The sequence below is a fragment of the Pipistrellus kuhlii genome, unplaced genomic scaffold (genome assembly GCF_014108245.1).
Source record: "Pipistrellus kuhlii isolate mPipKuh1 unplaced genomic scaffold, mPipKuh1.p scaffold_m20_p_8, whole genome shotgun sequence".
Classification (NCBI taxonomy): Eukaryota; Metazoa; Chordata; class Mammalia; order Chiroptera; family Vespertilionidae; genus Pipistrellus; species Pipistrellus kuhlii.
In genome coordinates, this window is record NW_023425584.1 from 16,389,752 (window position 1) to 16,405,354 (window position 15,603).

The following is a 15,603-nucleotide window of genomic DNA, read 5'->3' on the forward strand; positions in this document are numbered from 1 at the left end:
CACACAGCAATAAGTATAAAGCCAGAATTTAAATACAGGTCTGTTTCACCCTAGAGCCACCTTTCCCAACTTTGTATCACTTAACCAGAGGCTGCAGAAACTAAACGTGACTGCGTGGACTGAGATGGTGGGAAGAGAGGCTCGGAAGAAAGTGGGCATGCTCAGCCTTACAGAAGGCATAGACAGACTTCTCACCATAAGGGAGCAAGGAGACTAAACAACAGTTTCTCTTAGGACTGACGCAGCGGAAGGGCAGCAGCATGGAGCTGGGGGCTTGGATGAACTGCCACATAGAGCAAAGCCGCCAACTCAGACATTTCACAGAAGTTCATCTGCAACCACATGATGGAAACGGTTGATGGCCCTGCTCCCTAAATATCCCAGTAAGACCAGGATGGCCTAACCTCACCATGTCTCCTTTAGCTACCTTACACACTATAATTATAATAAAATGGCATCCATGTATAATAGAACAGTTATCCAACAGGAGTTCCAGGTCAATTGCTGCAACCATAGGCAAGATTTAAACTTAGGCCACCACCCCCGTTCCTGCTCCCTATTCCCCATGCTCAGAAATCACATGGCACAGTGGCAAACACTTGGACTGTGGAGTTTGATAGACCAAGGGGAGAAGCCCAGCTCTGTCACTTTAAAAACTTTGTATTAATACTCTGGTCACTTCTCTGATGATTTGAGTGCTCATGTTTGCAGTCCTGGTGACATCAATGCATTTAACTGTTAGCTCACTGTTTTTCATACTGGCTTTGCAGGTGCATTGTTGGGGCCTATAGGTCCTCTGTTTTGAGATATCCTAGTTTAGTCTAAGTTTTGATGCTGATGCATCACGGTAGTAAATGCTATAACTTGGGAAGTCTCCATCTGGCAGATGTCTGTTTTGACCACGATCTCAGAGCAGGGAGTGAACACAGAGTCTGTCCTGAGGTTTGGAGGAGGACTGAGAGCCAGCCTGGAGAACTTGGCCCTCTAGTGGGCTCCAGGGTCCAGAGGCTTCTTTAAGAAATAATGGCCTAGCTTGTCAAGTTTTGCATGGTTTAAGTTCACTTTAGGGACATACCCATGCTATGGAAATATAAATATAGGTCTATCCTATCATATAAAAATCCGAATACACATATCTACACTAATAAAAGAGAAATAGGCAAATTGGCCATACCTATGTGATGCCCACCAGCCAATCAGGAGTGAATATGCAAATTTACCCAACAAATATGGTGGGTTAATTGGCATATGAAGGCATGGACAGGCTGAGCAGGGCAAGAGGACACCTGCTATGAGGGGGAGGGCGTGGGGCAGAGAGAGCTATAGGAATGGTGCTCCTGCCAGAGCAAACATTGAAGGCTCCAGCCAGAGCAAAGACTCTGGCCGGAGCCAAGGCAGTGGCCAGAGTGAAGATCTGGGTCCTGGGTGCTGGAGGAAAACTGGTGCTGGCAGTCAGGGGGAAGGCCTATTTTGTATGAATCTTTTTGCAAGGGGCCTCTAGTAATCATATAAATACAAACACACTATGTGATGTAAAGTTGGATACATTTAGTATACGAAACAAGCATTTCCTATCTGTGCAGAACACTTTCAACTTTTCAAAGCATGGTGCATTTAGCAACATATTTGGTCTCCCAATGACTAGGAGCACTTAGAGCAGGAGCTGTAATTCCCAATTGACAGATGAGGAAAAGGAGGGCTGGAGAAATGCCCAAGATCACAGAGGCAGCTAAGGGTGGTGTTGGAACAATAAGCAGCGTTTTGGCTTCCTGTTTTTGACTCCCTGTGCCTGGATATTTCCTCTCAGACCTTTAGCCTCCCTCCAGCCTGTCTTCCAGCAGCCCCTCCAGAGCTGTTTATTTCACTTCAAAGTGATCTGCTAGAAGAAGGCTGCTGGCTCTCTTAAAGCCAGTGCATTTAGACAGGTTCAGAAAAAACTGCAAAATAAAAAGTGAAGCTCCTTCCTTTTGTTCAACCTTTCCAAAGCTTCCCTGGTTTCTTACTCTATAATTACACCCTAATCAGAAACACTCTCAAGGAGGGGGTCAGTTCCCTGCAACCGCAGGCTAATGATGTAGCTGAATTTCTAAAAATTACCATCTGATGAATTTCGTTATTCCTCTGAAGGGGGAAGAAAAGCATACACCACATAGTTGACTATGTTTCAAACTGAATTGATTAGTAATTTGAAGCCTAATTATCAACTAATCTATTGGAACATGCGAGTCTCTTGTATTTGGATGGTATATGCAATTTGCATCCTATTAGCTAGCAGTTGTAAGAATTTGAGAGCTCATTAGGTCAGAAGAGAAGAATGCAGATCAGAAGAACACAGAAAACCAAGGTACTGACTTGGTGATGTTGTGACCAGGGGGTCACTTGGCAACAGGTGGAGGCTGGCGATGTAATTACCTGGAGTCTATCAGTGGTTCTGAAAGATATGTAACTTCTGTCTTACCCTGGAGAGGTGATTATGTATGCCCCCACCCTTGTTCTTTGTATTCTCAAGCAGCAGGGTGCCCACACGGTTTGGACTCAGAGGTGCCCTGGAGTAGTGGGTAAGGCACTTGGTGTTGCTTGCTCACTGTGATGCTAGGCCTAGTTCTACCACTCACTTGCTGTGTGACTTTGGCCAAGACACACCACCTTGCTGATTCTGTTTTCCTACAAGCAAAGGACTTTCAAAGTCCTTTCTAGCCCTAAGAATCTTGGATTTGAGGGACGTCAAGGGTTTTCTTTATTACAAAGTCAAAAATTTATCCTTGCAAATGTGGTTTTTATTTATTTATTTATTTATTTATTTTATTTTATTTTATTATTATTTTTTTTTTATGGTTGGACTCTTGGCTCCCTAAAAGTCTCTGGACAGCTGCTTTCCATTTAAAATACAAACATTCCTGAGAAAACTAACATATTTAGCCATTAACAGCAGGGTAAAAAATTCAGAGGTGGGGAACCTTTTTTTTTTTTTTTTTTTTTTTTTTTTTTGCCAAGGGCCATTTGGGTACTTATATCTTTATTCACTGGCCATGCAAAATCATTGGATTAAAAATTAGTCTGTTATATCTAGTTAACATTTAATTAATTTATCCCTAATACCTTTGCAGGGCCAGACCAAATTATTTCCTACGCCTTATATGGCCCAAGGGCCAGATGCTCTCCACCCTTGGGACTCTAAATTAATATATTTCAATAGGCCCTTCTGATTTCCAGTCCTGAGCCTGAAATATTGGGACAGCCAAGGCAAGCATCAATCATAGGGGAAAGAAGGATTAGCCAGGGATATAAAAATGGAGAACAGGCCAGAAAGAATGACAACTTTTAGGCAAGATATTTTGATCTCATTTTTAGCTCCTGCATTTTGACCTTAACATACTATTTACACCCAGAGAGTATGCCTTTTTTCTACTAATGACTTTTATTCAAAAAATAAGTAGAGTTCAACAATAAAGATTAAAAAAAGCACACAAAACAAGTAGAAAGTATCAATGATTTTGCTCCATAAATATTAAAGTTACTCATAGAAATAACCAACACAAAATAACATGGCTAAAACTGAATGTGCTAGAATTATTATAGATTAAAAGCTAGAAATCACATCTTAATGGAAATACAGAAAATTGCAAAGACAAGCCAGAATAAGAAGCAAAGTTTTGTAGAAAAAGCTACCAATATGGAAAACTGACAATTGTTCAAGTTGTTACAGGGAAAAATTTGTTATTAATTAAAATATTTTAATCAATATAAAATTTGTTATTGATTTGATAGGAGATGCAACCACGTTGGAAAACAATTTTGAGTTCCTCAAAATCATAAACATAGTTACCATATTATAATCCAGCAGTTCCATGCCTCGATATATATTCAAAAGAAAAATTTGTGCACAACTATTTATAGCTGCGTTATTTCTAATAGTAAAAAAGTGAAACAACTTTAATGTCCATCATCCAATGAATAGACAAAATGTGGTACATATATCCATATAATGGAATATTATTTGGCAATAAAAGGAATAAAGGGGTATATGCTAAGATATGGATGAACCTTGAAAACACTATGCTAAATGACAGAAGCCAGTCACAAAAGACCATGTATTGTGTGATTCCATTTACATGAAATGTTCAGAATAGGCAAATGATTGAGCTAGAAGGTAGATTAATGGTTGATTCGGGCTGGGAGAATGTGGAATGCAATGAGAGTGACAGCTACTGGTTATTCCATTTCCTTTTGGGGGGGGATGAAAAATTTTAAAAATAAGATTGTGTTGATGGTTTCACAATTCTATGAATATATAAAACACCATACACTTTAAATGAACCAACTGAATGCTATATAAATTATATCGCAACAAAGGACTTGAAAAATGGACTAAAGGCAAAATGAAAGTCCATGTAGCTTTGGGGAAAAAAACAGCTGGAAGAATCACACTTTATGATAAAGAAGGTAGACAGGCAGAATATGACCCAGTAGAAATAGAACTGCCAGAAAAAATGGCCACAAAAACAAACAAACTCAACATGACACATATTACTAGATAAAATTTAATATGTACAAAAAATTATTTGATGAATCAAATCTTCATAGCATGAAAAATAATTGCATCCCATAAAAAGGCCTACAATACCTTAAAAAATAAAACAAATTTTAAAATAAAATATGCCACATAGAAAGGTGAATAAAAATTAAATTGAAATAATATTGTTCATGTTGGAAAACTGTTTCTGGGTAAAGATCCACCTGTATTAGTATAATTGTGGTTTAAATATTTATAAGCTATAAAATTACCATTTGTGGTGATTTTGTCTTATTGCCAAGAGGCAGTCACTTAGAGCTAGAATTGAGATGACTGATGAAGCTGCTTTAGAGTTTAGAAGTTTGACAAACAGGGATGTGGAGGGGAAAAGGTAAACTTGATATTGATTGGACTTAGCATTGCATCTCCAAATTGCCCCTTTCACCCTTGCAGTTCCTACCAGCCAGGGACCCTGGAAGAAATGTGGGGGCCCAAATATGGGAACATCATTAGCTGAGTGTCTGCAGTGTGCTCTACTCACCAGATTTGCAAGGATGTAGTGGTAGCCGATGCCATTCTTTTCTAGCTTTATAATCTAAAAAAATGCAAGGGAAGGGATTCATTAGTCATATTAGCATTGAAAGCCCCAACAGCAATAATAATTGGAACTAACACTAATTATTTAAGGTGAGCTCTGCCCTATCCTAAGTACTCCAACCATAATATTGCAGTCATCCAATGATGGTGGCATTGGAGATCCTCATTTTACAGATGAGGAAGAGAGGCACAGAGAGGTTAAGTAATAGGTTAAGTAAGAGGTTATCCAGCTATTAAGTGACAGACACAGGCTTTGAAATCAGTTTTGTCTGCCTGCACACCTCCTACTGTGCCCATAACCTGGGCATGTGTGTCCTGACTGGGAATCAAACTGTGACCTCTTGGTTTATGGACTAATGCTCAGCCATTGAGCCACACCAGCTGGGCTGCTTCTCTTCTTTCTTAAAACCTTTCCCCTGCATGCAAACTCTCCTGGTGGGAATCATATGCTGTGTTGAATTTCCTGTCACTGTCATAATATCTGCTGCTTGGATGGACTGATGAATAGATGGGTATGTAGATGGGTAAATGGATGATTCCACCCCAGTTCTTGACCTTAAATCCTTGCATGAACCATATTCATATACAGTTCCTTCTTTCCATGAATTTTGTGTTTTCTAAATCAGCTTGGTACTCAGACATTAATGGGATACTCAACCCAGAAGCTGAAAGGGAATGTCAGAATCATCTGGTCCAAGCTCTCACTGTACAGATGGGAAGTACGGGAAGGAAAGTGATTTGCCCAGCTCCCACAGACGTCTGGTCGCAATATCAAGACAGGGACCTGACTCTGGTAAGCCTCCAAAGGATGCCTGATTCTGGTTAATTATTAAGAACCAGGGTCCTCAAACATCCCTCTATCCTGAATGTGAAGACTGTTGTGGGCAGGAAAAATATGTGTGGAAAGAACTACCCAGAGGTTTGCTTGGGTAGTTAGACATAACATCCTTGAAATAGCTAGTAGTGCAGGCCTTGGTTTAGTCCTAACTATGCCTGTATGTTATATCTTTTTTTTTTTATAATCAAATTGGGGTTAGAATATCCTTCTCAGTGCCTCTCCCCCTGCACTGTGGCAAGGAGGCATAAAACATATGAGAACTATTTGGGCTTCTTGTCTAACTGAATAAATTTTCAAGGTTATTAAAATCCACATTCAGACATCTACTTAATTGGATGTATGCATAGCATCTCACATAGTTTTTATGTAGGGAATAATTAAATGCTAGTGCATACAATGAGTGTCCTAAAAACAGTAGTTAAAATTTGAAATTCCAGACCACAGAACTCAAATACTATTGGGATGATGGTTTTATTAATAATTCTTCATTACTTTTTCATCTTCTTGTCAAATGGTTTGCTGCCCCTTTAACAGAGATACCTTTATCAAAAACCTATTCAGATACTAATAAACGCAAATCAGCAAATAAAAGATATAAGATATTTCAAAACCCACCACACTCAGGCAATGAATAACTATAATCTCCACAAGATAAAATTACAGTTTGAAACATAGAAAACTAGCAGATAATTGATGACTTGTGGACAATAAAAGTATCAATTTCATATGGTTCAACCTAATACTAACCTTTTTACCCATTTACAGTGGTGCCTCACACAACGAACTTAATTCGTTCCAGGAGCAAGTTTGTTATGCGAAAAGTTCGTTATGTGAAACGTGTTTTCCCATAACAATACATGTTAAAAAAAATAATTCGTTCTGTAGCATAAAATATGCTAAGATGACATAAAAAAAGATAAATTTTTTGTTATTATTTTTATTTAGATACATCTAAAAACATAAATTAAAAAAAACACAAAAAACATTTTTTTAATTTTAAGACAGACTAAGTAGAGTCTACCGAATCTTGCACATCTTCATCCATTTTCTGCTTTTTGGCCGATGGTTTCATGAAAAACCTGTCCAAAGTCGTTTGTTTTTCTCTTTTCTCCAACATCTGCCGGAAATAACGGACAAGAGTATCGGAGTAAAGATCGTTGATCCTGTTTGCTTCAGCTGAATCTGGATAGTGGGCATTGGTAAACTCCTGAACTGCTTTCCATTTGACCAGGATGTTCTTGATGTCAGCAGTTGGGATTGGTTGATTGATTGTTGCTCCTCGTTATCAGATGACGCTTCCCTTTGAGCATTGTCCTGTTGCTGGACCAGAAGTGCTTGGAGCTCTTCAGTTGTCAGCTCTTCTTCGTGTTCAATAAGCTCCTCTACATCCTCTTCCTCTACCTCTAATTCCAACCTTTGGGCCACTGTGATGATGTCCTTCACCACTTCTGTGTCATCAACTACTGCTTCTTCCTGGGTCCACGAAGGCACAAGCATCTTCCAAGCAGAAATGAGGGTCCTTTGTGACACTTCTTCCCAGGCCTTCTGTATAAGTCGTATTGCTATAAGGACATCAAATTTCTCCTTCCAAAACTTTCGGACAGTCATATTGTCTCCACCAAACTCGCATTCTTCAAACACCTTATTAAAGAGGGCTCTAGTGTAGAGTTTTTTAAAGTTCGCAATAACTTGCTGATCCATTGGCTGAAGAATGGATGTGGTGTTTGGTGGCAAATACTGCACCTTGATAAAAGGATAATTTTCCTGCAATATTTCCTCTAGGTCTTTTGGGTGAGAAGGGGCATTGTCAAGTATCAGAAGGGCTTTGAGCGGCAGTTCTTTTTCCAGCAAGAATTTCTTCATGGCAGGAGCAAAGGTTTCCAGAATCCATTCGTTGAAGATAACTTGGGTCACCCAGGCTTTTTGATTGGACTTCCAATGGACGGGCAGTTTGGACTTAATAACGTTATTTTTCTTGAAAATTCTTGGATTTTCAGAGTGATAAACCAATAGAGGTTTTATCTTGAGGTCTCCGCTGGCATTAGACGAAAACATAAGGGTAAGTCTGTCCTTCATGGCTTTGTGTCCTGGCAATTTCTTCTCCTCTTTTGTAATGAAGGTTCTGCTCGGCATTCTTTTCCAGAAAAGACCCGTTTCATCGGCATTGAACACTTGTTGTGGGCAGTATCCTTCATCCTTAATACATTTTTGAAAGTTAATAGAGAACTTTTCTGCTTCTTTCTTGTCAGCACTGCCAGCCTCACCATGCATAGTAACGCTGTGGATTCCACACCTTTTCTTAAATCTAAAAAACCACCCCCTGCTGGCTTTGAATTCTTCTTCATTATCTTGATTGCTGCTACTTCCAGGGACGTTTTTCTTTAGATCGTCATAAATTCTCTTGGCTTTGTGACAGATAATATCTTGGGTTGTTACGTCACCTTTCACCTGCCTGTCCTTAATCCAAATCGCTAATAGCCTCTCCATTTCCTCGTGGATTGAAGACCTATGTTTTTCATGAAATAGTTTTGATACTCCTTTGGCTACTTTGGCTGATTTGATTGCATCCTTATTTGTCAAAATGGTGAAAATGGTGGTCTTGCTGAGGCCAAACTCTTTGACGAAGTCACACTGTTTTACCCCACATTCACTCCTTCTAATTATTTCCTGTTTCATTTCAACAGAAATCACCTTCCTGCTTTTTTTAGAAGCCATGATATAAAAAAAATATTGAGTTTAACTTAAAAGGACGACTGCCGTGATACGTGCGTGATTTAATTCGTAATGAAGAACGATTGCCGCGATACGTGCTTAAGTTAAGCGCAGTGACTAACGACTGCCTGCAGTGCCTGCGCGGAAGGATGCAATACATCGGCAGCGATCGTGGAAGCTCGGGCGAAGTGGTCGTGGAAGCTCGGGCGACTTCGTTGTGTGAAACGAAGTTCGTTGTATGAATCATGAAATGAAGTTCGTTGTGTGCAGCGTTCGCTGTGCAAGGCGTTCTTTATGCGAGGCACCACTGTACTCTTCTAGGTACCAAGTGGTCTACCTTCCCTCCTCTTCTACATTCCCTTCACAAACATCTAAGTGCTTACTATGGACCAAGCATTGTGCGGGGGATTTCGTGGATAATGGTGCTTGCCTTCCTGGAAGTCATAGTTTATTGGGAGGAGACCAGTACTAAACAGATGAAGAATGAAATGCTCATAGGGTTATGAACTAAGAAAGTTGTTACAAAGATAATTTATAATTTCACTTGGGAACATCACTGACCTCATTCCTTCAAATTTCATTTCCACTGGGTAGCCTTAATTCACAGTCTGTGTCTAGAATGCTGTTTTCTTTCTCTCTTATTATTCATAACCTTTATGGCTGAGTCCTAATCTCAACTACTCTGTAAAACCTTCTTTGATTAATGAATCCAATTAGCAAATATTTAGTGAACATGAACTGTATGCCAAGCACTGTGCTATGGACAAGAGAGACAAGGTCCCTATGCCCTTACTGAGCCAGATGGTAAATATATAAGCAGATAAACGAACAAGATTTCAGTAGTGAGAAGCACTATGAAGATAATATTTATAACAGGGGGATGCAATGGTTGGCCTGCCCCTGGTCTCTCTTACCCCTAACTCATTCTGAACTTAATGACTATTATATTATTTGGTGTCATATATTGATAAAGTATTATATTATGATGACCCTGCTCTATGATCATAAACCTTCACTGTTTTCCCACTGTTTACAGAAACTAGAAACTCTTTAGAATGGTTTCCAAGGATAGTCATAATCTTGTGTTCATCCTCCTGTCACTATTTCCCTGTAGTCATTCAGCATCTTCCACAGCTGCTAAGCCATTCTATGAACTTCCACCCTGACATGTCCTCTGGGCTTCTCTATGCTCTTTCTTCTCTCTAGCTTAAAGGCTCTTATCCAGTGAATGGCTACCTGTAGATAGTCAGACCCATCTCATATTTGGGATCTTTGAGGCTTCATTTATTCCCTATTCTTTTCATTCACTCAAAAAACATTTATGGAATGCCTACTAGGGCTAAGCACTAGTGCAGTGGTTGGCATACTCATTAGTCAACAGAGCCAAATATCAACAGTACAACAATTGAAATTTCTTTTGAGAGCCGAAAACTGACTTCTATGCATGGGCCATGAAGTTTCAGTTGCATTGTACGTACACGCCCGCACATGGTATTTTGTGGAAGAGCCATACTCAAGGGGCCAAAGAACCACATGTGGCTCGAGAGCCACAGTTTGCTGGCCACTGCACTAGTGGATACAGCAGTGGGGAAAAACAAAACAAAACAAAAATCCCTGCCCTCATTGACATATATTCTGGTTTGAGGGCTGGAGACAGAACAGACAACTGATATTCTATTTAGAATTTGGAATTACCATCTCCCTCCTTAGGGAGAATACTTAAATTAGACCAACAATATCTCAGTTGCTGCATGTTTTGATAGTTTAGGATGATGCCAGATATCTGACTGCATCTCAGGAGATGTACATTCTAGACTCATTATTGTAACTAGTTGTCTGAACCCATGGCAAATCATTCACCCAATTTGACCATTAGTCATCCTATCTGGAAATAGTTGAGTGCAGATGATAAATTAAGTATTGTAAGATCCTTTCAGCTATCCGGTCTTACTTTCCATAATAGAAGAATTCAACAATTTTGAAAGTTAACATACTATTTAATCTGGAATACACATACTACAAGTCACATTCTTACAAAATACAAGCTTGTTCTTTGGCAAAGGAGCTAGAAGCCAAAAAGATGCATTTTAAGAGGTTGAGCCTTGTAGGCAGAACAAGCTGGGTTTGAGTTCCTGGTTTTCTTATATGTTAGCTGTGAGCCCTTAGGCAAGCATAATCCTTTGTTTCTTCACTTATAAAAGAGAGGAATTGATAGAAGCTGTTTTATAGAGTTGATATGAGGATGAAGTATGGCTATACATGGAATGGTCTGGCATAGTGTCTGATATATGGTAAACACTCAGAAAATAGTAGCACTGACTGCTATCTCTACTATGGAATGATATAGGACAAGTCATCAGTCTACTAAGAATCCCTAATTATCATTCAGCACTTTCTCCACCTCTGTCTCACCTAATATGCTATCAGCTTTGTAGGAAAGGGGCTTTCATTCCTATTTTACAGATGAGGACACTTATCCCTAAAAAGGGAGTCACTCAAGAAGACAGTACTAGTTGGCAGTATGAATAGCAAAGATAGGCAATGCTTACATATATCATTTTCTGTTCTGAGTGCTTTTCATGTAGAGAGCCTTTTAATGCTCACAGGAACTTCCAAAGGGAAGCTGTTATTCGTGTACCCATTTTACAGATCAGGACCCTGAGATGTAAAACATTAAAAAATTGACTCAATGTCACAGAGCTAGTAAATACTAGAGCTGTGGTTGGAACCTCAGACACACTAGCTTCTGGGTCTCTGCCCTTAACCATTACCCTAGACTTCATTTAACTGAAATTCAAATTCCTTGACTCCAGACCAGAGAACTCCCATCTCAATGAAAACCATTTTTTGCTGGTTCCTCTTTCCTGGAGGAGAGGCCAGACCCACACTTTGTAAAAGTGGAACACAGAGTTAATACCTTAAGAATTGCTGACTTTCAAAATTTCTCTCATTCCATTGCTGAGACCTCTGAGTGATTGCTGAGCTGGTGTGTTGAGAGGCTGCAGAAGTCTTAAGGGCCATTAACATGTTTTGTCATGTCATCATGTACCTAAAACTACCATCTTTTATTACACAGCATAGTTCAAAAAAGATTGCAAAATATACTTCCCTACAAGCAAATCTGAATGCATACATGTAATTAAAAAAGACAGTAACCTACACAAAGACCTGCTCCTTCTATGATGGGCACATGCTTTAGTTCTGAGAACTGGAAGAACCATGGCTTGGAGACCTGGTTGAAAACTTTTGAGGTTATAGTGCCCTTTCACAGAATGTACAATCAATTGACTTTTCAGACACAGGAGAGTGTTCAAGGAAACAGTGAAAAGGAGGTGTTTGCTAGCTGCCTCCTGAGACTCTTAAAATAGGTCAGTGGGCCAAATGAATGAGATGCCAAGTGTTGGACCAGTGAGAGACAGAACCCAGAGATGAACTCAGGAACCTGGCTCTACAGGCTGCGTTTCTAAATATGATAGCCCTTTGCAAACACTAAATTGCAATGTAATTTTCTTTTTAAAAACAAAGGGAAACACTGGAAGTCCGTTTTTGCTCAGCTGATCTGAGAACCATTTGAAGCCCTATGTCAAGGCTCCCGTTGTTTGTGCTATTTCATAAAATTTCACAATTAAAATTTATGAATTACAGAATGGGAGAAGAGAGGCATTTGGACTTATCTAGTTGAGAACTCTGTTTGTAATACCCTAGGCAAAAGGTCACTGAGGTCCCTCTTGAACCCCCTCCCACACCTACCCTGACCCTTTGCGGTGTTCACTACCTGGCCCAAGATAGCATTGAGGCGTTCCGATTCACAGTCCACCACCACCAGCCGCTCCTTTTTCTTCTCCAGGTCCTGAAAGAGCATCCGGTATCCCTCTTCTGTCGTTGTCAAAATGTTGACTGCTGTCACCTGCCAGTTCTTCTCAGCAGCTGTGTCCAGGACTTTCTGCAGGACGGACAAACCTGGAGGTCGGGTGAGTAAGACAGAAAAGTGGCAATTAGGATACTCAGGCATTTAGTACCGCTTATCAAATGTGCCAGCCTGCTATCTAAACAGCATCTAATAACTGTCAATCACATTCATGAAGGTTCAGTATATCTCAGTACCTAATACTTTGCCTCTCACATAGTCAGTATTCAATGTGTACTGAATTCAACTACTGCCTTCTAATTTGTAACTGAATGATAGAAGAGCCCATTACTCAATGCTGCTTTGTTTCATCTTTGAGACATAGATGGTGTATTAGTTTCCTACTGCTTCAACAACAAATTATCACAAACTTAATGCTTAAAGTGACACACATTTATCAACTCATACTACTCGAGGTCTGATGTTTGAAATATATCTTCCTGGACTAAAATCAAGGTATCAAGGGGGCTGTGTTGCTTTCTAGAGATTGTAGTGGAGAAAATTTTCTTGGCTTTTCAGCAACTAGAGAATGCCTGCATTTCTTGGCTTATGACCCCTTCTGTCTTCTAAACCAGCAGTGACTGGTCAAGTCTTTTTCACATTACACCCTGACTCTTTTCTGCCTCCAACTTCCACATTTAAGGACCCTTGTGATTGCATTGGGCCCAGACAAATAATCCAGGATAATCCCTCTATTTTAAGATCAGTTGATTAGCAAACGTAATCCCATCTGTAAACTTAATACTTTTGCCATTTAATAAAACACATTCTCAGGTTCCAGGAATTAGGAAATGGCATGTTTGGAAGGGTGGTGAAGGTTGTTATTCTGTGTCAGATGGTATTTCTCTCTTGCATTATTAATCAATCTTTTGCACATATATTATTTCTGTCTCCCAGTAATACTGCTAATCCCTTCCACAGTGACCATTATGGTGCCTGGCCTCAGGCATCATTTTTAGATTAATAGTGTTATGCCTTCCTATCTTTGTTTCTTTTTTTTAGTACAAGTTGTTTGGTATGGTGCTAAAAGATTACTATATATGTGTCTGGCATTGTTTTTCCAGCTTTCCTGCCTCCAATTCATTTAATCCTGAGAGGTAGTTACCATTATTATCCCTGTTTCACAAATGTGGAAATTGAGTTTCAGAGAAATTTAGTCCTTTGACCAAGGTCACACAGTTATCAAATGGCAGAGCTCTGAGGTCAGAGTTCTGAGATAGAGGAAGCCCTTGTAAGAGCGTGGGTGCTTCGGCTGACCCCAGAAATGATCCTCTGTAATTAAAGTTAAAATTTTCTGGCTTTGTTACTGTCATGTTTCAAGTTTTATCACGTTGAAAAGCTGTACTGAAATAGCCCTTATGCAGGTGTTCCTCACAGTGGCTGGTGTCTGAGAGAAAAATCATTAAACTAAGAAGAGGGAAGAAAAATCTAAGAAAATAGAGTGCTTCTGGTTCTCATCTGAATAATGCCTGCCTAACTCTTCTTGAAAAATCAATTTAAAAGCACAAATGTCTTCTAAGACTCCCTACAGGCAACCTCCTACAAAATATCCCTTTGGCTCAAGAAAAGAACTCCTAGTGTCTCAGTTTCCAGATTTTGCATGATCCGCTTATTTATTTACACCAATATTAACTAAATTCTTATATGACTATTGAATATACAAGGTGAAGGTAGGACAATACTATATACTGAAGTTAGAAAAAAGAGCAGAGTTCACACTTAAAGATCAGGAACTAGATAAAGTGGTGTTTGAGCAGGTTATAAAAGAGTGGAAGGATTGCATATGTATATTTGAGAAGGGAATTACATTCCAGAAAGTGGGAACAGAATGAGTAAAGAAGCAGAGAATAAAACAGTATAGCAAACATTAGGAGAATGTGATGTAAAATTCAAAATTTAGGTGGAGACAGATTAGTAAGACCTGGGAGGGTGGATAATGATGATGATGGTGATGACCACAGCAGCTAATTTATATAGAGGACTTTGAGCATCTCTTATGTTCCAGACACTGATAAGCACTATGTAGTCATTTTCTCATTCAATCACCACAACTTTATGAGGTAGATATTGGTTTTATCTTCATTACAGAGATGAGGAAATGAAGGCATAAGTAATTTTATTCCCATTACATGAATGGTTAAACTGAGGCAGAGTGCTTGCCCAAAGTCAAACAACTGGAGAGAAGAGAACATTGAATTCAATTCAGGTCTGTCTGACTCCAGTGTTTATGCTCCTAAGAACCTTGCTGGGAGCCATAAGCCATTTAGTTGAGGTCCTTGGTCTTTAAGTGTGGACTCAGGAGCCATGGAAGCTGTGAGCTGTAGAGAAACAAGGTGCTTTAAGGGGATTACTCTCTCAAAGGATGTGTTTTCACACTACGAGTTAGAGATTAGCCACCAAAAAATCAGTCCATAGAAATAAAACATTTCTGAATCATTTCCCCATGCTTTTCGAGGAGGCAAAAGGCATCATTTTTCTTCCTGCTTGTAGTTTTCTCTCCAGCTTTCAACAGTCTGCCTCTCCTAGTCCCTGGCTTACCCCGGTCAGCATCATAAATGTAGACAAATTTCTGCCACTTGTAATGGTCGATGATACTGATGAGGGCATCCTGCAGTTCGGGGCGCAGCTGAAGGACAAACTGGTTGGATGTGTCAACAGGAAAGCTCGGTGTAATAAAGCAGACATGAAGGGCCCCGCAGAAGGAGGTCAGCATGTTGACGGTCCTCCGTTCATAAAACCCAAAGATGGCATAGACTCCTTTGGAGAACTGGGAACAGACTGGAAGAGAAGAGAAAGATTAATGGATAGAAGATGTTACAAACAAGCTTTTAGGTGGATCCAAAACAAACCTATCCACTAGTCCATTCATACAACCCATCACCTAGCCATCCATCATCTAGCCTGTTCAACCAACCAATCTGTCTATGCATCCTTTCAGTCTATCAATTTATCCAACTATGCACCCAAACACCTATCTATCTAATTCAATGTTTTTTAAGTGCCAGTTCCATGCCAGATGTTGTCATGGATATTAGT

General features: G+C 39.7%; 1 protein-coding gene across 4 annotated transcripts in view; it reads right to left on the minus strand.

Moving 5' to 3' along the window:
* GRIA1 (glutamate ionotropic receptor AMPA type subunit 1) overlaps positions 1-15,603 on the minus strand; it is a 270,354-nt gene that overhangs the window by 110,882 nt on the left and 143,869 nt on the right. For all 4 annotated transcript variants that reach the window (XR_004985576.2, XM_036423636.2, XM_036423635.2 and 1 more), the window contains exons 3-5: positions 15,106-15,345; positions 12,436-12,620; positions 5,055-5,108 (exon numbers count right to left, since the gene is read on the minus strand). Coding sequence is in view for 3 of the 4 variants with exons in the window: in XM_036423636.2 (XP_036279529.1) it covers positions 5,055-5,108; positions 12,436-12,620; positions 15,106-15,345 (479 nt within the window). In the remaining variant the exon portion in view is untranslated. The remainder of the gene's footprint in view (positions 1-5,054; positions 5,109-12,435; positions 12,621-15,105; positions 15,346-15,603) is intronic.